Consider the following 22217-nt stretch of genomic DNA (forward strand, 5'->3'; position numbering starts at 1 on the left):
TGACAAGGTTGAGGTGGTGGTGGGGGTGACAAATGGGCAGAGCACAGAGGACTTTTAGGGCAGTGAAAATACCCTGTCTGATATTTCAGTGATGAATATATGTCATTATACATTGGTCCAAACCCAAAGTACAATAGTGAGAATGAACTTGATATAAACTATGAACTGCGGAAGAGATGATGTGTCACTGTAGGTTCATCCTTGGTATCAAATGTACCATTCTGGTGAGTGATGGTGATAATGAGGGAAGCTATGTATGTGTTGGGGTAACAAGTATATAGGAAATCTCTTTACCTTCCTCTCAACTTTGCTATGAACCTAAAAGTTCTCTAAAAATAAGTTTAAAAAACCACTAATGACTTCCCACTATACCACCACGACCACAATGAAACACTGGCTTGGCTGCCCACAGCGAATGCTTTTCCCAGATATGTATTAACTTTTTAAGAAGTTCACAAAGCAATATTTCATCACACACACACGCACATGCACACACTCACACACACTCCATCTTTCAAAAATATCACATAAACAAGTTTTACTGCAGAGCAACACAACCTTCCAACATAAATTCAGCCAACACAATAATCTAGGAATGCATCTATCACTGAATACCTAGCTCACTGTCGCTTGAGAGAACTTTTGAAAAATGATATTTAATGATTGCTTACAGATGAAATGTGACATATCCCACCCAGCATTTCACTTTAAGGTAACAAATGTCCTTCTAAAAAGTACTGAGGCGGGTGTTCTAAATAGAGAAATCCCCGTTAGCGTGATGATGACATGGTGGACAGCCAAGCAGAACATCAGCACTGTAAAGGGGCAAAGCCACCAGGCTCCACGAGATACAGAGAAAAGAGGAGCAGATTAATATTCTCGGGATACTTCTGCTTTTGCCACAATAGCCCATTCTAGAAGTTTCTAGTAATTCTTTTCAGGAAACATTGTACAGGGCCAAACTCTACATCCTGGAGAAGACTGTACAGGAAAGTCACATGGATGTGGGCTGACATCCAATCTTTGTCTCTCCAGCTAAGGAATGCTGTGCAATTTATGCAACCTCCCTGAGCCTTGCCCTTCACATATGTAGATGTGGTGGGAACACTAACTTCCCAAGGACATGGGGACAGTTAAATGAGCCGATCCATGTTTATCTCCCAGCCTGTAATAAACATTTCATATTGGCTCCCTTTTACCTCCCAATGGGAAAGAGGTAATAAATAATTAAGCCAAGACTCTCAAGACATTGAAAATTCCACCACAGATGCATTAGACAGACGGGTTATCTCCCCCAGGGCCAGCTGCAGAAAGACCGGACATCTCCAGATTAGTGCAAAATTGTAAGTGCAACTGGCAGCTTGTGTTGTACTGGGCTCTATGCTAAACTCCACACACTTCGTGCCATTTATAGTGACTATTACTGATTATCCCTAGTGTATAAATGTGGTAATTACTTAATCCAAGTTTACACTGCTACTAAGAGAAATCTGGGGCTTCAATCCATTCTGTGCGACTCCAGGATGGTGCGACTCATGCACCAACCACTGGGTCAGCCACTGCTCCATCATTATTAAACAAGGAAAAAAATCTAAAATCACTTTTGGGGAAAACTGCATCAGTGGAGGACTTCAAAACTGAACTCCATTTCTTACATTTAGGCTCTAAAACTGTGAGTCTGATATACAGGCTTGGTCAGAATTTATCTTGGCCCATGTGAATTCTTGGCAGCTACTAGCTGCAGTCTGACATTGGACAGCACTTGCTACATCACTTATAAAAACTCAGGTTGCAGAGCCCCCAACTGATCATGCCAGAAAAAGATATTTATTTTACATCTGTTCATTTCCTTTGCCAAGTAGGAAGGCAATTATCTGTACCAATACAAAATATAACAGCTGGTTGGACACAATATACATAAGAATACACATATTAAGTCTTAGCACACTGAATGCATAATAGGAAAGGATTATCACTTCCATGAAGTTTCCATTAATTTCTGTTTCTTTGGAAGAAAATCATAAATTGAGAAGACTTAAACCCATTAACAGGTGTGGATAAATAGCATAGCTCTTTCTTATCATGGAGAAATGTATTTTAAAGGCTCCAGTTAATGTTTCTAAAATATGAGAATTCTTCTAAAATGACAAAAAATGTGTAACGAAAGTTTATATATGACATGATCTTGAAAAACAAAGAGAAGCCCTGGCTGGTTTGGCTCAGCGGTTAGAGCATCGGCCTGTGGATTGGAGAGTCCCAGGTTCGGTTCCCGCTAAGGGCATGTACCTCAGTTGCAGATTGTCCCCGGCCCCAGTTGGGGTCATGTGGGTGGCAGCCAGTCAATGTGTCTCTCTCACATCGATGTTTTTCTCTCTCTTTTCTTCCCTCTCTCCCTCCCACTCTATCTAAAGATAAAAATTCAAAAATGTCCTCTGGTGAGGATTTAAAAAACAAAGAGAAAATACTGAGCATTCCCACATAGGCAGGACTGCTTTTATCAACAGTCTCTGAACTACTGCTTTTTCATTTTCAAATATATAATAATATCAAATGGTTTGACTTTTTTGGTCTTCACTCTTAAACAATACATTCCATTGGGTTTCTGCTCAGATTCTCCTAAAACTGAGATGAGCATGACACCATACTAGTAGCTCTTCCTCAACAGGAATCAAAGTCCCTCGATATCGCTCCCGAGTTCCTCTGTGACAGGGCCCCTCCTTTGTCTCCCACTACTCATGTCCTGAGTTGCTTGTAGTTGCACACAAGTGTGCACACTGTACAGATGCCTCCTTGGTGTCCTCCCTAATGCTGTGCTTTCTGCTTCGGAAGATAGCCCTACCTTTCTTCAGTTCATTGTCTCATCTATTAAGTCTCAGCTTGAACCAAACTTCCCAAGCTGGCTAAAGTATCCTATCCTGTGTCTTCCATAGTTCAGTGTACACACATCTATCACTGCATGACTTCCGCACCGGGCTGTGAGCTCATCCATGCTGGGTCAACCAGAGTCTCTCTCTTTTTTTGTTGTTGAGAATTTGGAGTCCATTACTTACAGAGATTTGAAATGAGAGTACAGGTACTCAGCAAATTAAGAAAAGTCACTCTTTAAACAGAGAATAAAGGGAAAACAACATGGATTTCAAAAGAGAAAAAAGAGGCCATGAAGCCCCAAAAAGAAATAAGTAAATAAATAAATGTTTTGACTTTGCCAGTTTCTCTGTCCAGAAATCAGGCTCAATACCCATGATAGGGTGTTAGAGTCTAGTGTATACTTTTCATAATCACCCCAATTTGTTTAAACAAGTTTCTCAAAATTTTGTTCTTTGCAAGAAATTATCCCTAAGATATCTGTATGTAGTAAGTATTTAACAAATGTTTAGTAATCAAATGAAATCAACCAACTGTCTCTGAAGAGCCAACAGGAATTAGTTTGCAAATACAGTGTTACTTACATCTCTGATGGCAAAACATGTATAAGGCAAAATTTCGTCTTTTTTTAATATTGATATTTTCCTTCAATATATTTGACTTCTGTACCAAAGATTTAGGTAGTCAAGAACCCAGGTTGGAAAAAGAAAAGAGAAAATAACAAAATGCACATTGTGACAATTCCCTGTGCAGTCTATTTAGTCACTATGAGAGCCTCTCATTTTGGTATCTCACTTTAGGGTCAGCCTCCAATTCTGGTACAACTTCCAGCAACATATATGCCAAGGAATACAGTAATCAAAAGACTAGAGGAGCCCGGCGGTGTGGCTCGGTGGATGGAGCATCGTCCCATCGACTGAGAGGTCCAGGTTCTGTTCCCGGTCAGGTCACATGCCTAGGTTTCGGTCTCGATCCCCAGTGACAGGCGTACAGGAGGCAGCTGATGGATGTTTCTCTCTCACTTCAATGTTTTTATCTTTCTCCCCCCACAAAAAAAATCAATGAAAACATATTTTGAAAGAAAAGAAGAGGAAAAGGGACAGCACAGTTTCATCTGAATCTGTCCAAAATAGACCTTAGAAAGAGTATCGAATGACCCACCCGGTCTCCCTTAAGAAAAACAGAAATCGCCCTGGCCTGTTTGGCTCAGCGGTTAGAGCGTCGGCCTGAGGTCCAGAGAGACCCGGGTTCGGTTCCTGCTAAGGGCACGTACCTCGGTTGCAGTTTGTCCCCGGCCCTGGTTGGCTATGCGGGTGGCAACCACTCGATGTGTCCCTTTCACATCGATGTTTCTCTCTCTCTCTGTTCCTCTCTCTCCCTTCCACTCTACCTGAACAAAAAATGGAAAAATATCCTCAGGTGAGGATAAAAAAAAGAAAAACAGAAATCCAGGAAGTAAAATAACTGGCCCAAGGACCAGAGCAAAGCAGAATCCAGTTTTCCCGCCAACCAGGCCATAATCCCTTACACTATCCCACACTGCCTCTCATTTCTTTACATCCAGCACAACCTGGGAAATACAATCGGGAACACTACATAGCTCAGATTTTGTTTGTTTGTTTCTTTGTTATTCCTCACCCAAGGATACTCTTCCACTGATTTTTAGAGAGAGTGAAAGGGAGGGAGGGAGGAGGGAGGGAGAGAGAGACTTCAATGTGAGAGAGACGCATCAACTGGATGCCTCCCCCACGTCCCCAGCCAGGGCTGAGGATCGAACCTGCAACCCAGGTACATGCCCTTGACCAGAATCCAACCCAAGACCTTCGGTCCACAGGCCGACACTCTAACCACTGAATCAAGCCGGCCAGGGCGTGACTCCGATTTTTCACAAACAGCAAAAAGGGACAATGATGAGAGTTGTAATTTTCAAGACATCCTGTTCTGTTGGTCATTAGCTATTATCACAACTATATTTTCTACTTAAAAATAATCTGAAGATTGACAGCTAATCTCAGCTTAATATGAAAGATCCACCTGTCCATTGTAGCTGTAAATTATGCACTGTAACGAGGAGGAAAACAAACTTTACAGAGGATAGACGCGGTCTCTCATGACTGCGTGACAACTAGAAGTACAGTTTTATAAATTAAACGGACAACCTTTTTAATCAAAACTGCGTTTCAGCTTAAAGGCAGGATAGATCATAAATCTTTCCACCCAGCCACATTCCTTTCACAATCACCAAGAAGAATTAATTAAGGGAGCCAAATACAAAGGCTCCTAAAATTCTAAGGTAAAGACTTAGCTGTCAGGAACTAACAGCTCCACCAAGCTCTAATGCATCGGTTGTTCATTAGGTGCTGAGGGCATGCCTAGCTCTCCGCTAACGTGCACACGTGATTCCGCCCCTCCGTCCAGCTCTGGATGGCTGGGTTTGGTTGTTTAATATTTTTCTGAATTATGATACATTAATTGCCTCCATCACTTAAAAATCCATGCTTATGTTCCTTTTAAAGATTTGACCAGTACTTTTAGAGGTTAAGTCATTAAGAGCAAATGTTTAATGGCAGGCTTCTTGTGGAGGCTGCTGCCTAGGGTGATTTCAAGATCAATATGCATTTTCTAAATTACATATAAAGCAATACAGATCATGGTTTGGATAATAAGAATAGCATTAAAAATTCATAAATCTACAACATGAAACACATCTTCTTAGGCAGTGATAAGGGCATCTACAAAACTAGTAAGTTAAGTTTTTATTTGATTTTCAACTTAATCTGTTTATTAAAGTGGTGTTTAATTCCACAGTAATTCTAAATAGATCAAAAACTTTTAATTAAAAAGTCAACTGTTATTCTCAGAAACCAAGCATATCTTCTGCAACAATGTATAATGAGGAATGGCATTCACCACTTAGGAATAAGTGTTAACACAGGCATTCTGTTATCTTCTAAATCCCACTGAAATTTTCCATCACTGCTACAAGAACGTTTTTCCTCCACAATCATTCCCCTCTAAAATATTGTAAGCTGTGAAAAGAGAGAAAATAACTAAATCATAAGTCAAATCATCACTATCCCACTTTCTTTCATACATACAGCAAAGAAAAGGTGACTGCTATAAAAAGATTTCTAAACAGTAATTCTTCCACAGTGACTCTGGCATAAAATAAGCATGGTGGTGGGAGAACCTAAATCACAGTGCTGTCATTTATGAAAAGCCACAATTAAAAGCTATATTAAGCTCTTTCCATGTATTACCTTGTTTGTTCCCCAGAATACCTCCTGGAGAAGGTACTCGTATTACTGCCATCTACACACGCAGAAACGGAGACAGAGAAAACTGAAGTAATTGGACAAAGAGCATATACATGGTGAGCAGCGGAGCAGAGTTAGAAGCCGGGTAATCTGTATGTGTGCGCGTCACTGCTGAGTAAACGTCTACCTCATGGGATTTTGTAAGAATTAAAATTGTAAGCCGTACATAAAATCTGTACCATGATTCCTAGCCACGGGTAAGTGCCCACTCCAATGGGAGCTATAGAAGTACCCAAAACATTGATTATTGGTGAAAATCGTGATCATGGTGCCTGCTTCTGAATTATAAGAGAATTGTCAAATGATTTATATTTCCACAATTCATTTTTCCTTCTGCTGGACAAAAGGTCCCTCCAAAATCTTCTTGAATGGGAAAAAAAAAAGTTCTTTTCAAGCAGGTGTATTTTTTAAGATTCAATCTACAGAACACGGTACCAGAGCAAAACGTGCATCAGACAATTTTCAGAGGAACACACTGGAAATCCCACCAATATATCTGAAACCACCATGCTTTAATAATGCCTGGCATAAAATAATGTTCTTGTGGAAGAAATATTTATATATACCCTGAGTGTTTACAATGTTCAGATGAACAAATGCTGCTTTTATTACACAATCACTCCATAACCTCTCAGCAGGCTATATTAAAAAAGACAAAGAGAAAAAACATTAATCTGGACGACAGTAGCATTAACTAAAAGAGCAACGAAACCAGCAGCCAGCTCCCTACAGCACTGTAAGATCCCTAGCTGTGTTCTTCAAGAGAAGGGAGACATGCTGGGTAGCCTTGAGGTCCCCCAGCCGCTTAACCACACAGGACAGAGGTTGAATATTCCATTCGGTGAATGTTGAGTGGATGAGAAACCACGGGCCTGGGATCTTGTTCTAAGGAGCGAGTGTAGCAGGGACAAAATCGCATGCCAACCAGAAATGCCTACGTTCTGAAAGTTTTCTCTTTCAACATACGCACATCCGGTTAGAAAGCAGACGCCCAAGCCTCATTGCTCCACCCTGAGAAAGGAAAGCACGTCTCAGCCGCTGACTGAATCTGCTAAACTCTGAAAGAAGCCAGGGAATGCTGTACTGAAATGATCTGTTCGAGTACTGAGTTCAGTTCAAGAAGAAAGCAGATCTCAATAAGCTTTCAGGTCAGGTGAACTCACCCAGGTCAACCCCCACCCCCCCCCACCCCCCCCACCCCACCCCCCCGTCAGTGGAGCGCAAAATATTTCTATGCCTCTCTAAGTCCTCTGACTTTAATTGCCTCACAATTTCACGTTAGGGCCAAAACTGGTTCAGGAGAAATAACATCACTCTCAGGTAATGGTTAGCAAACAGTAAGAGAAAACAAACAAACAAATAAAAAAAAAACACCTCCGATCCACAAAAGGAAATACCATCTTTTCTGTAAACTCTATATTTGAGAAAAGCCACTGTAAAGGAAATTAGGAGCGCAACTTTGGTAAATCAATCACCAGAGAACATTAATGGCATATTAATGACGTGATCTCAATAAACACAGTTCATAATTTAGAGGCCTGGTAACTAACTGGCACAGTTGAATTTTTAAAATGACTTTTAAATTTAATTTAAGGTGGTCTGTGTTCTCAATGTGGATTCTTCACTGAGGTTTACATTTGCATTAAAAGTTAAGTCGGGGAGGGGATTTATGAATATGTTCACAAACTCCACCTCTCGCTGTTGGATACTTACATACTTATGTTCACTCTGTACCTCTTGAAAACAGCAGCTAAGTGAGACTGAAAACGGCACATCGGAGATGTCCATGGAAAGGGGTGTGTAATGATGGGGGAGGGGAGGTGCAAGAGAACCTAGTTATTCATCAGCAATACAGGCTTTCAACACAAATTTTCTTCTGTCACCTATAAATCTCACTTCGCTAGCTCACTAAGTTTCTTTCAGTGCTGATACGAGGTTATTAATAATGATCTGAAACACATTTGCCCTATTCATAGGATCATATGTGTGAAATAAAAGTTCCAAATCCCACCTCAGGAGTCTAATCCACACAGCGTTGCTTACTTTGGGGAAAAGGGTGTAATGCAAGGTCCACAGAAATAAAGCATTAAAACGGCACGTAAGAAGAGATCAGTTACCCATTCCATCAGCGGAGGCCAAAAGACTGAAATGCCACTCTGTCCCTGACTTTAGTTACCTCACAAGTTCACTTTCGTGCAAATTGTTCTCTAGTCCTAGACTTGCCCCGGTTTCCTGATGTGCGTGCCTCTGTACAGGGCAGTCACAAGAAGAATGTTCAAAACCCACTGAAGTGAAAAATCTAACCAGTGTCTCACCCACAAAAATGAGCCTATTTTAAGTAAAAATTACCATGAGGGCAGGGCTTTGTTTACTTTACTGACAAAAATGGGGTCTGGGACATAGTAGGTGCTCAGTAAATATTGTCGAATGAATGATTCATGACAGACCCTGCAGAATAGCAGGAAATAAGAGGAATGAGAGAAGGAGAGAGAGAAATATCCATTGGTTGCCTCTCGTATGTGCCCCAACTAGGGCTCAAACTCGCATAACCAGGGTATGTGCCCTGACCCGGAATCAGACCCGTGACCCTTTGGTGCACGGGGATGCTCCAGCCAACTGAACACACCAGCCAGGGCTGCAGAGATTTTAGGAATTAAGATAACACTGCCTCTTTGAACTTGTATTTGCCTTGCCTAATCACCTGCTGACAAAAGGACAAGCATCATTTTCAAAAATAATTTTAATACTAATTAAATGTGTACTCCAACATATGACACCTTTCATTTCCAAAAGGGGAAAATACATGACACTTTTCCTTCCCAAGGAGAGATCATGGTCCTTCCCGCCCACACACAGAATAATTTAGTGAGACTCGAATCCAGCTCCCGCTGTCCTTTGTATTGCTCTGCAGGCATAATTCTTTCTAAAATAACCTGGTGTTTGGGGTTAAAAAAGAACAAAACCTACAAAATCACCCCCATCTAATTAAATGTATTAGCACCAATACCATATCTCAAAGCAAGTCAAGAAGTGCCTCACTGGTGAATCCAAGGGTGGCTGCAAGAATCTGTCTGCCCCTTAGAGTCTGTGGGGAGGCCAGCTCCCTGGAGAACGTTACCAGTGTCCTGTCTCATCCCCAAGGCTAAGCCCCCACCTAGGACTCTGGACTTCAGAGCCCACAAGTGGGCAGAGCACAGAGTTAGGGGTCTCACAGCTTGAGTTCCAATCCTGACTTGCCCACTTACGATGTCAATGTAGACAAGGTGTTTTAACCTCTAAGATTTTCTATTTCCTCTGGCAATGGGAACTATAACATCCACCTTAAATGGTTACTGTGACGGCTGCACGGGATAATGCATGGGAACTGCCAGCCCCCGTCCTGGTACACAGCAGAGGAATAACAGACACAACATTTTCTTTCTCCCCCCGAAGGACCTTCTTCCCTGGTCTGTGCAGCTGACTCACAAAGGCGTGCAAGAAGTGACTATTAAATTTTTAGGCCTTTTACAAGCCAGTTATTAAATATAGCCATTATTAAAAGTTATATTAAGTTAAAATTAATCTTATTAAAAACAAAGGTGCTACACACTGAAAGCTCATCACTTCCTAATTAGTTTCCTTCGTGTTACTGGTATCTGTGCTCCTGAGGTTATTTATGTCTGTTGTCTATTACGCGGTGGAAATACTGCACAGTGGTGGACCACAGCGCTTCCCTCCCAACTCCACCTGCAGCGACATCACATCTGTAGCTTGAAATGAACCATGGGAGGAGTCATTTACATGGAATTTGGCAGCGACCGCAGGTCAGAGTATCTTGCTTTGGAAATCAGTTATTAAATATTAACCAGCACACCACTGGCATTCATAGTTCGCCTTATCCCTTTCCACTCCAGCATCTTTCACCTCTATTCTCTCAAGTTGTCTACGTACAGTCCATCAAATTTTAAACAAAGATGAAAACAAAAACCTAACTTCCCTGCAGTTGCCATTCTTTCCCCCACTCCTTCATTGCAACTTTACCGAACATGGTCGATGTGTGCTTGATTCCAACACTGTGCCAGCCTCTCATTACTTTATTCATTTAGCAAATGTTTGTGTCACTACTATTGGCTTGGAGATGCAGATAGGAGCAAGAAGCGGCACAGCCCCTGCCCTCAGGGAATTCAGTCAACCTCAGTCTGACCCTGTCCCACCTTGAAAGTCCACAACTCTCTATTAATTCCTGTTTTCTCTTCCTTTGCCTCGTTACAAACAATTTACAATTTCCCCAAATGTTTTATCTTCTTTTCCTCCATGGCCCACCACATAAAAGTCAATATTTCCTCAAAGCTCTGATTGTTTATCTCTCTTGCTTTCTCAGGAATGTCATGCATGACAGTGATTTTATTCTCCCCCAACTGTCAAAAACGTATTTCTCCCCTTGCGTTCCATCTCAGTAACGGACACCACCGTCCACCTAAAAGTCCTTGTTCCCATCCTTTCCCTCCCTACAAACATCAGCAAGTCCTGCTGGGCCTGTCTCCAAAAGACATCCCGAATCCACATCTGCTCCCCCCAGTCCCCTCACCCTCTGCCAACACCCTATCTTCCTCCCTCAGTCTGAATAAAAGCCTCTTGACTCTTTCCCTGCGTTATTCTTGCCCCACATCGTGTACCAAGAGGAAGCCAGAGTGCTTAATGAAATCATTTCTTACCGTATTAAAGATAAAACATAACAGCAAAAACACCTCCCAATTCTCCTCATACCACTCAGGATAAAACTGCAACTTGTTCCATAGCTAATATGGCCTTTTATTATCTGGGCCTTGCCTACCCCCACCCCCCACTTCTCATTCCACCAAGTCTGGAACCCAGATCTGTTCAGGGCTAGCCCCCACCCCTCATTCAGGAGGAGGAGGGAGGCTGTTTCTGACCAATCAGTGCGAATTCGTCCTGGCCAGCCCCTCCATCACTCTCCATCACAGTTGTTCATTCATTGCTGGTTATTCAGTGCTGTCTTTTTCCACTAGAAAGGATGCCACGCAAGAGCAAAGACCTTGTCTTCCTCATTCCCCAGGGCGTTCCTGGTACCCAGCCCAGTGCCTGGCACGTGGTAGACACTCTATAGGTACTGTATTTAAAATAGATATTTAATAAATAAATGCATAAGGCAAGACATAAACAAATATAATAATAACAGGAAAGGGTGGGAATAATGGAAAACATAGACCCTGAAACAGAGAGTTGTCTAGAATCAACCAGAAAAATAAGAACATCAATTTGAAGATATAAAGTGCTAACAGGATGAATTGAATTTCCATCCTCATTAAATTCAAAACTTCCCATGTCATGAGCTAATTTAGAGGCAACCTAATTTAGTGAGCACCTGTTCTGAAAAATCTATGTTCATTTTCACGGCTAGGTCAAAATATTTTTAAAAAGAAAGAAAATCCCAGGCTTTAAAGATTTTCCTGCATCCTCAAAAACATTTCTGGGGGCAAAGTCCCCTGGGCTTTTTATGCTGTAATAAATTCCTATCACACACAAAGAGCAAGAAGAGAGCAGGCGGAAGGTAGAGTGCTCTCCATCTCCAGAAAACCAAGGGCCGGGATCTCCATGCAAGGTTCTCCCACTAGGAAAACAAGAAAATGTTTGCTTTCCTTAATTGAGTCTTCACAGACCTATACCTCACCCCCTGCTTCCACATAACAGCAGTTAGCAGGGCTTTTTCTAGCTGCTCCTTTCCTTTTTGATCTAATACAGGGAAGGAAGAAGGAGGAAGAAGGGAAAGAGGAAGGGAAAGAAAGAGGGAGTCAGAAAAACAAGGAGGGGGTTGGGAGAGGTCACAAAGAACGACTCGGGGCTTCAGTTCTCCTACCAGCCCACATGGGGGGTGCCGGACGGTAAAAACGCACACAGTCAAGAAGCCCAGCCCAGTACCTCATCATGGACCACACAGCTCCAGGAGACACTGGGAATCCACTGCTCTTGGGTTCTGGTGGCAACGGGGAGTGGCAGCCACTCCAAGCTGCTTTGTGGGGGAACCGCTGCTGCTTCCCATTCTGGCGGAGAGGGTGCGCTGGCACTGGCGCGGGCTGGGGGCCCCCGGGCTGCTGTGGGCTGCGCTGATGGATGGCCCCATTGCTCCTGCACAAGCAAACAGAATGGCAAGGCTGGCAACGAGAGAGAGCAGTCCCCTGGCCCACCCCGAAGTCCTGCAGCTAGACGCAACCATTCTCAAGTATTTTTAAAAATAACATAATTATAATATTATTTCCTTTTTAATTTAGAACTTATTATATTGGCTTTCTAATATAGTAAACTAGGATTCAGCCCCTCTTATACACAAATACACACACGCACACACACACACACACACACACACACACACACACATCCTTTTCTTCACTCCTCACCCTCTAAATATATTTCTCTCATAATATTTGATTGAAGTGGTATTCGGGATTTGCATAATTGTGACCTTGTAAAATACTGTTCATATCTGATCCATCCAAAGTACTATGATTACATTTTTCTTTCATGAGTCCTCTGAGATATACTTCAAAACCAATGGATGGGCGAAACTTCAAAAGTCTGATACGACTAAGTAACGATGAGACTGTGGGGCAAGGGGACTCTGAGGCACAGCTACAATCATTTCAAGGGTTTGTCTCAGCGTATGACACAGTCAACGTGTGCCCGTCTGTGGTCCCAGAATCCCCACTCCTACGGAATGCCCTGGAAAAACCTGCATGCATTTGCACAAGAAAATCCATTGGAGCATAGTGTATAACAGCAAAATTTGTGAAAATAACCTCAATTCCAAATCCAGAAAATAAATAATTGGGACAATTAAATAAGTAATTTATAAATAATTGGGACAGCTAAATAAATTGGGACAATTAAATACCATACAACAGTTAAAATGAACTACAGCTACCTGTATCAACAATGATGTCTCTTTTTTAAAATGTACCTTTATTGTTGAAGGTATTATAGATGTCTCCCTTTTCTCCCCATTGACCCCTCTTAAAGTCTAATGTTAAATGAAGAGAAAAGCAAGTAATACCATTTACATAAAGTTTGAAAATATGTTCAATAATACTATTTGGTATTCACTGGTATATACATATGAACTAATAAAAATAATCATAGCCATGAAAATTGCCAAATTCAGAATTGTGCTTACTTCTAGACAGAGCACTTAGGGACTGGGTCAGGAAATGTTATTCTCTGCATGTTGGAAATTATATCCTAATTTTTTAAAAATAAAGAAAAAACAATTTAATTTTCAGGAGCTCATCTGTGACTAAAAATATTTCTTTCTAAAGGTGATGTCAAATAAAAGAAATCTTACTCCATTTGTGTGATCCCCTTAACATTTAGGAGTAAATGGCTCTTTCTGCAGGAAAATGCTGCCAACATATGCTTCTGTTATTGTTTCTTTCCTGCTGCCAATCATACAAGGAAACACCTCAAGCACAACCTAGTGCTAAGATATTTACTTTAAATTAGCAAATAAAGTGGGGGCTAGGTCCTTAAGAGTTTGTGCAAAACTGTGCATGTACATTATGCTGGGAAAAGGGGACACAATTTTGTGAGATTCTCAAAGAGGCCATGACTCCTCCCCCCCTCCCAAAATACACCCAGAACCTCTGAGCTGGTCTCATGATACAAATGGAAGCCCAATTCCTGAGCAGCAGCTGCTCCGGGAGGTCTCCGGGTCCCTGTCTTGCATTCTTTCTGTCGAGACAGAGGTGCTCAGAGATAAACCGGTGACTCTGGTGTCACAAACACAGGGGTCCTAATCCCAGCTCCCCTCAGGGTAAGGTGACTCTAGAGAGGTTACTTTCTGTGCCTCTGTTTTCCCCTCTGTAAAATGAGGGCAACGGTTGTAAGCATTGTGTGACTTCATACCTGTAAATGGCTGGCACACACAATGCCTGGCACCTAGCCAGAACTCAAGAGCTATTAACCATCACAGGCCAGGTGTCCCTGTTACATGCTCTCATGCTCTGGGCTCCGCCTCACCATTTCCACAGCTGTAATCAGTTACTCATGTAATTACTTAAGTAATGTCTGTCTCCTCCAGCATTGAACATGCTCTTTAAGGAAAGGAATCTTATCTCTTATTCTTGTCCAGGTGTAGCATGAATATGTGTTGAATGGATGGAGAGAAGGATGAACAAAAAAATGAATATCTCCACTTATATATAGCTGCTGGTTTTGAGAGCTAAAAGTTACTTTAAAAAAAAATTTAAAAAGTCAGCCCAGGTGGTATAGCACAGTGGTTGAGCCATCGACCCATGCACCAAGAGGTTACTAGTTCAATTCCCGGTCAGGGCACATGCCCAGGTTGTGGGCCAAATCCCCAGTGGGGGGCATGCAGGAGGCGGCCAATCAATGTCCTCTCTCATTGATATTTCTATCTCTCTCCCTCTCCCTTCCTCTCTCTCTCAAATCAATAAAAAGATATTTTTTAAAAAATCACAGATTTTTTAAAAATCACAGATTACAAGCTGTTCAACTTCTAAGCTACATATCGGCACATTCTTCCTTCCATAGGGCATCTATCAGTTTATGATGGAGATCAAGAAAGATTATTAAAGGAATAAAAGAGACACCTGCTCCCTCTGAAAAAAGCCTGGCTCAACAGTGACCGCCTGAGGAAGGAAGGAGCAGAGGCAACACTGGGCTGGAGAGTCCCAAGACCAGAGGAGACAGGACTTCAACGATAAGTATAAATGGCTCCAGGACGAAATCGAAGGGGAGGGTTTGCAGTCAGTTGCCACACCATTCTGCCATCAGTGGGGCAAAGCAGCAAGGAGCTAGGAGGCAGAAACAAAAGGGATGCAAGAAGAAAGTGAAAAAAGTGGGAAATGAGAGAGGTTGAGAGGTTGTTCTCTAAAAAAACAAACAAACAACAAAAACAAAAGTTGAGCAATGCAATTACTCCTATCAGTTGAGAGGATATAGAGGAAAGACATTCTCATATAAGCCAAGGGGAGGTCCTCTGGCTCACAGCTTTCTTGGCATGAGCTTGGGTCAAAATGATAACTGGGTTCCTTCTTTTTACACACCTCTGAGATTTACAGGAGTCGACGGAGCACTAAACTCTATTTAAATGATGTCCGAGTCCTCCTAGGCAGGAAGGTGATCAGAATTAAATGATTAATCTCCACTCATTGCCATTCAATAACCCTGCTCTTATCTTTATGTCAAGAAGTATAAAGAGGCAGGGAACAGAATAAAAAGGCAGGGTTTTTTAAAGAATAAAATTCTTCATTGGACAAGGCAGGAAAATAAATCAACCGCATTTTTTAAAGTTCAAAAGTAAGAACCTTATAATTACTGGAAAATGGGATCTGCATGTCAAATTGTTAGTAATTATGCATTTAATAGAGGAAGAAAATTATAGTATGTGTTTGAACTTTTAATATGCCTTAGTTATTCTTATTAGCTACCGTCCATGGGATAACAGGAATGTGCCTTAAATTTTTTAAATAGAAAAGGGCTACGAAATAAACTTGTTCTTTGATTGGCATATGAAGTGTGAGTATTCCTGTATGCTTTAGACGGGCCCACTGCGAAACTGCAAAAGGATACTCCCAAAATGCTTAGGTGACAACATCAACTCTGGAGCAGTGCCTTTGATGGGTAACCCTCATTTGGATGCACAGATTCAAGGCAAGCTGTTGACACACTCTCTCCTCTCATAACCACTACTCCGTGTGAATCCAGATTCCTCGGTGGAATTTGCAACCAGAAAATATCACTAATATAAACTTGCAAGTAGCATAGATACTTTTTCATTTCTAACTTGGGGCTCACAAAACTTGCATAGTCCCCACGGCTTTGAATAAAGGTGTGGAGAATTTGAACACAGATAATAGAGCTTCACGAAACAAGCCTTGTTTGCTATAGTATGGTCTAAGGTGAAGCTGCGTTTAAGAAAAACGTTAGACTTTTTTTTAATGAAAGTTTGGAAATTATTGATTTAAGTACTTCTGCTCTGCACATGCACTGCTTGGTATCAAAACATTCAAATGACTTACGATTTCTCTTGCTTGTGGGACAGGGAAAAGAGGTCATAAACCAGGCACACCCCAAACACCGTGATGCCCGTCTCCTTCACCAGCATCGCGCAGGTCCCCAGAAACAAGCCGAGCAGCAAGAAGAAGGGCGAGGCCGTGGACGGGAAACACTCCCCGACACAGCACTGGTCCACACTCCTGAAAGACAAGGCACAGGTCCTTCTAATCTAAGAGAAATGTGGTTGCTAAAAAATACCACCTTCTAACAATAAGATCTACCATCAATGACATTGCATTCTAAGTAGGTGAGCAAAGATTTCTTCAAGAATAGAATTGTTTAAAATAGCAAAGATGGAAAAAAGTAAATGTCTAAGAGTGAGTTTGATACTTAAAGTATATAAAAATTTGATAAAAGCTGACATACAATAATTGGACACTGAAAAGCCCTTTCAAATGCTACCAGAGAGACAGAATGACATGGAAAGGTGGTTTAAATGAGCAGCACAGGTTACTGAGCCATATGCATGAACTGTGGAGCCTGGGTTCCTGGGTCCCAATCACAGCTCTGCAGTTAAGTAACAGGATCATGGGGGCAGGTTACTTTGCTTCTCTGCCTCAGTTCCTTATCTGTGAAATGGGAATCACAGGGTTGAAGGGAGGACTCGATACGTGACTTATTACATGGTAAGTGTTTACTATCATTATTATTTTAGTGAAGGTGTTTTGTATACTTTTGTACACAAAACAAAGAAATTAGTAGAGATATATACACCTACACCCCAAAACATCATCATCATTTCTCGGTGTGATGAAAGTACAGATGTTTTAGCTTTTTGCTTTTCTTCTGCCTCATATGTATTTGACAATCTATTTCCCATGAGGACGTATTAGATAAACTTGGTTTCTCCGTATAATTTCCAGCAGGGATTTTCAAGAACCCTCCAGCTCTGTCAAGTCTTTCTTCATCTCACAGAACGACGCCAGCCCCACACGAGAAACGTCACTGTTCCTTCAGCAGGCGCCACGCCCCTCGGCTCCCACTCCTACTCTTACCCCTACTCTTACATCTCGAAGCAGTTGTATAAAATTACTGGCCAAGTCTGCAGTAGATATGCATTCTTCTTCAATGCTGGTCTATAGCTTAAATTGCTAAAAGTGACAACAGCATGCACAATAAAAACCTGCACCGATATAGTTCATTATCACAAATATGGATACACTGCAGGCCTAATCATGCTCCCACATATACCCATCACACAGAGAAAGCCTGAACATGTTTAAAGGAAAAGCAATTAGCAATCTTCTTGTGTAACACCAGAGCAAACAGGAAACCATTGTTGACTCTGGATTTGTCGTTTTAAGATTTCACCACACCTTTCTCCACGCCTAGTGGTGCGGTGCGGGTCGCAGAGCCAGGACGAGAAGGCGGGTGCTGTGCTAAAGGCTCTGCTCTTTCCTTACACTGCTTGAGACTCACTTCATTCCGTTCTTGACCCAAAGTCTAAACTGGTTTACAGCAGGGTTTCTCCACCGCAGCACTACTGGCGTTTGGGGGAAGAGGATTCTTTACGGTAAGGGCTACGCTCTACATTGTAGGATCCTTGGTCTATGGAGTTGTGACAAGCAAAAATGTCTCCAGACATTGTCAAATGTCACCTGGGGGAAGTAGGGGCAAATGTGCCGCATATTGAGAACCTCTGGATCAGAACAGTGTTCCTTGGGGTCACCAGGCTTCGTGATAGCAAAGATTGATGATCCAGAGATCTAGGGTCACAAAGGCGTCACCAGGCAGTCGTCCCCAGAGGAGGGCAACGCGGTTCACTGGGGCCTTTTTCTGGGCCATGCTCTGGGTCATCTGCCCACATTTACATGTTATTTTCAATCTGCCCCTTTCCCTACGGGATATGTCACAACTCATGTGAAAACCTGACCACGTGGAGGGAGGAGAGGCAATATAGTGGAAAACTGTTTTATTGCTTTTCCATCTCCCAAAGCAGGAAGCTTCTGTATAATGATGAAAGAATATGTGAACTGGAAAACCACGGCTGAGAATCACTACTTTCAATTCAGCCTTGTTTTAAGCTCTGAGCTACTTTAATGAGGATAAGAACGAGCGGGGGAAACGAGGACCAAAAATGAAAAGGAAAAATTAAACAAATCCCAGGCAAATAAGAGAAAGGACTACACCCAACATATTTTGGCTCAGAGCTAAGATTCCAAATTCTATTCTCGGTGAGAAACTATTAAGTGAGAGGAATCAAGAAGCCAAAAACTTGTTTTCCTGGTGCTGGGTGGGCAGTTCCTATAAAAGCCTGTGACATGGTTCAGCATGTGGCTGGAGTAGAGATACCCGAGCACTTGGGAAAGACAGGATTTCCTATGCCAGGTCTCGGGGAAGCTCTCTGAGCATTTCAGTGCCAAGAAGCCTCCCTCCTCTCTCAGGCAGATGCTCAGAATACACACACACACTCACACACACACACACACATGGCAGAACATCCCAAGGGCCAGCAGCCTGCGATGCCAGAGAAGGACCTTCCTAGCTGTACATACCTATTGTAGGAGAGAAAGGCCAGCAGAAACAGCAGGCACGCTAACACGTCAGCTCGCCCCACAATTCCAGCCACCTGGGGTAGTTGAGAAAAAGTAGAAATATAAACTTCAGAAAACTGTTACAAAAGTATATTATTTTAGATGAATGTCAAGTATAATAAAATGGAAAACACGTTGTTCTTCAAATTCTGATACTATTTGAACTAATCACCTCTGGTTATCATACGTATTTAGCAACCCATTTGTAGAAGGAGAGAAAAAAAGAAGGAGCAAGATGTTTATGCTACCGTTCACTTTTAATCTTTCTTCTTTAGAAGGGTAATTCACAGCATCAAAGTTTATTCATTTATTGGTTTATTCAGAAATCTTTTTTGAGCAATGACTGAGTGCCGGACAGCAGGCTGATGTGGGGCCCTGGAGTGTTGATGGAGCAGAGGCTATTTACACAGCACTAGGAGAAATAAGTTGAGGAACCAATAATTCTGACAAGAACGGGAATGCGTCATTGCTGTATGTGCGTGTGTGCATGTGCGTATTTCTTAGCTCTGTCACTGAAAGGGCTTAAAAGCAAATACCCCAGTGGCAAAGGGCCATCCCGGCACTAACTGCAAGTTCCTCCACCAAAGGGAACATGAACCACAGGGCTGAGGCCGGGGAGATACAGGAGAACTTGGATCACCTTCTGATGTTAGAAAGTAAGAAACATGCCCTGGCCGGTTTCGCTCAGCAGTTAGAGTGTCGGCCTACAGACCAGAGAGACCCAGGTTAGGTTTCTGCTAAGGGCACGTACCTTGGTTGCAGTTTGTCCCTGGCCTCGGTTGGGGCCGTGTGGGTGGCAACCAGTCAATGTGTCTCTCTCACATTGATGTTTCTCTCTCTCCCTCCCTCTCTCCCTCCTGGTCTATCTGGAGGTAAATGCAAAAATGTCCTTGGGTGAGGATAAAAATAAAAGTAAGAAACTGCTCAAAAACTGATAGGTACATGTACGTATGTCGAAAAGACACAAAAGCCGATGACAAGCCACTGACCAAATATGAGACAATTTGAACATCAAAATAAATAAGGACATTAAAAATGATAAATCATTGCCCTGGCCGGTTTGGCTCAGCGGTTAGAGCATCGGCCTGTGGTCCGAAGAGACCTAGGTTCGGTTCCCGCTAAGGGCATGTACCATGGTTGCAGTTTGTCCCCGGCCCTGGTTAGGTCATGTGGGTGGCAACCACTCGATGTGTCCCTTTCACGTCAATGTTTCTCTCTCTCTCTTCCTCTCTCTCCCTCCCACTCTATCTGAACAAAATATCAAAAAAATGTCCGGTGAGGTTAAGAAAAAAAAAAAAGATAAATCATTGGAAAGACATTCATGAGTGCATACTGATAATAAATAATGGATGGATGGATGGATGGATGGATGGATGGATGGATGGATGGATGCATGGATGGATACATGCATGGATAGATGCATGGATGGATGGATACATGGATGGATGGATGCATGGATGGATGGATGCATGGATGGATACATGCATGGATAGATGCATGGATGGATGGATACATGGATGGATGGATGGATAGATGGATGGATGAGCACCTATACACATACAGTAAGCAAGTGAATGGAAAAGAATAGAGAGCTCTTCCTTCCATCAAAAATCCGGTTAATAAATAGAGAGAGAGTAGTGCAGTTAGAAAATAGCCCTTTTGTTTCTCCATATGAGTAAAGATTGGCTCAGTCAAAAAACACCACAAAATATCAACACATGCTAAATCTAAGGTATGAAAGTTTAATGAGGCACAAGATATTTGCAGGGATTCAAACCATTTCCTCACCGATCACTTACTAGCTGGAAAAATAAAAAGAATAATTATACTATGGAGAAAACACGTTACATTGCATTACACCTTGACTGGGGAATAACACTTAGCTTCATCAATAAAGGGCAAATAGACATGGCACACCTCTGTATGTGACACCCTGAAGGGCATGTCACTGTGCGGCATGCCAGCCAGAAATGCATAGCCTGAGTATGATCACGAGTAAGCAGAGGACAAACCCAGGATAAGAACATTCTATCAAAATACATGAACTAATATACATTTTCTATGAATAAAGTATAAAATACAATAATTCTATATTATCATTTTATAACATTAAATGTCATACCTTAATCTTTTCTAATTTATAGTATATCTTCATTTACTAATTATATCACAACTCATTATAACCTAATATATCATAATACAATATTGCATACAATATATTATTCTATATTACAGGTATATTTTGTATTTACATAATATAATGTATTACATATTTACATTTTTATATATTTTATTTTTACATATTTCTATATAATGTATTTACATATATTTATATTATAAATTTTAACACATTATACCTTTAAACAAGACATGAAATATTATAAATTATATAATGTATAGTATGCATTATATTTATATTTTAATTGTGTAATATGACATATTATAGAACATAGATTTCAAAGTTTTAATAAATATCATATTAATAACATTTTGTTATATACATTCCAAATAAATTTTAAATTATGTTTAAAGCTATATATTATATTACAGAAAGACTAGTTGCTATTCCAGACTTAAGGAGACCAAAGAGAAACAATGACTAATGGCCTTAGTTTTAGAATTTACAACTAAATCATTAAGGTATAAAGGGGCGTGAAATATGCAACCTGCTCTCAGATGCTTCAGAAAACAATATTTGTATACATTGAGTGAGAAGGAAGAATGATAAAACAAATGTGGCAGCATTTGCAAATTGGTGAATCTGTACTAAAAGCATATGGCCATTATATTTTTTAAGTTTGATGTTTTAAAAAATGTGTTTTTCAGAACGGGGCCGAAATGAAATAGAGGTGGGGGACAGAGGGCTATTTATATATCTTCATATTATTGCACTACTTAAAATGTGTGTGAATTTCTCTTAATTGTTTTAAATCCAAAAAGGAAAAAATGGGGTATGGTTCAAAGAATGCTGGAAAGAAAAGGTCACAGATGAGCTGGATCTTAGAGATGAGGAGGAGCTCACAAGGGAAATGAACTGGGTTAACATTTCAGGCACAGAAAACAGCATCACCCAAATCATACAGGACCTGAAGTCCACAGTGTATTAGCGACTCCATCAATAATTAATAGCAGAAAAGAGTTTTCTGGGTAATAAACCTATAAGTATCCTCTCATAGTGAGCACACTTTGCAGTCATAAGGGAGACGCAAAGACACACCTACAAAGTTGGAACACCCCAGGCTTAAACACAGAGACTCCTTTGCCATCTGAGTGAGACTCGATTTTGTTATCTTGGTTTTCCGATCTGTAAAACGAGCACCACGCCCGCCGTGTTCCTGCTGTAATCAGTGAGGCGACGTATGCAAGGCGCCCGCTCAGCACAGGTGCTCGTCTTTCTTCCCAGGCCTTGCAGAGAAAGGGAGTCAGACTC

At 41.5% G+C, this 22217-nt stretch overlaps 1 protein-coding gene across 1 annotated transcript in view; it reads right to left on the reverse strand.

The window, feature by feature from the left end:
• Positions 1–22217, reverse strand: part of TMTC1 (transmembrane O-mannosyltransferase targeting cadherins 1) — a 239675-nt gene that overhangs the window by 193438 nt on the left and 24020 nt on the right. Inside the window, exons 3-5 of the mRNA XM_036251819.1 lie at positions 18749–18822; positions 16217–16393; positions 12102–12308 (exon numbers count right to left, since the gene is read on the reverse strand). Of these exons, the coding sequence (XP_036107712.1) occupies positions 12102–12308; positions 16217–16393; positions 18749–18822 (458 nt within the window). The remainder of the gene's footprint in view (positions 1–12101; positions 12309–16216; positions 16394–18748; positions 18823–22217) is intronic.

This window comes from Molossus molossus, unplaced genomic scaffold (genome assembly GCF_014108415.1).
Source record: "Molossus molossus isolate mMolMol1 unplaced genomic scaffold, mMolMol1.p scaffold_m16_p_10, whole genome shotgun sequence".
NCBI classification, from domain to species: Eukaryota; Metazoa; Chordata; class Mammalia; order Chiroptera; family Molossidae; genus Molossus; species Molossus molossus.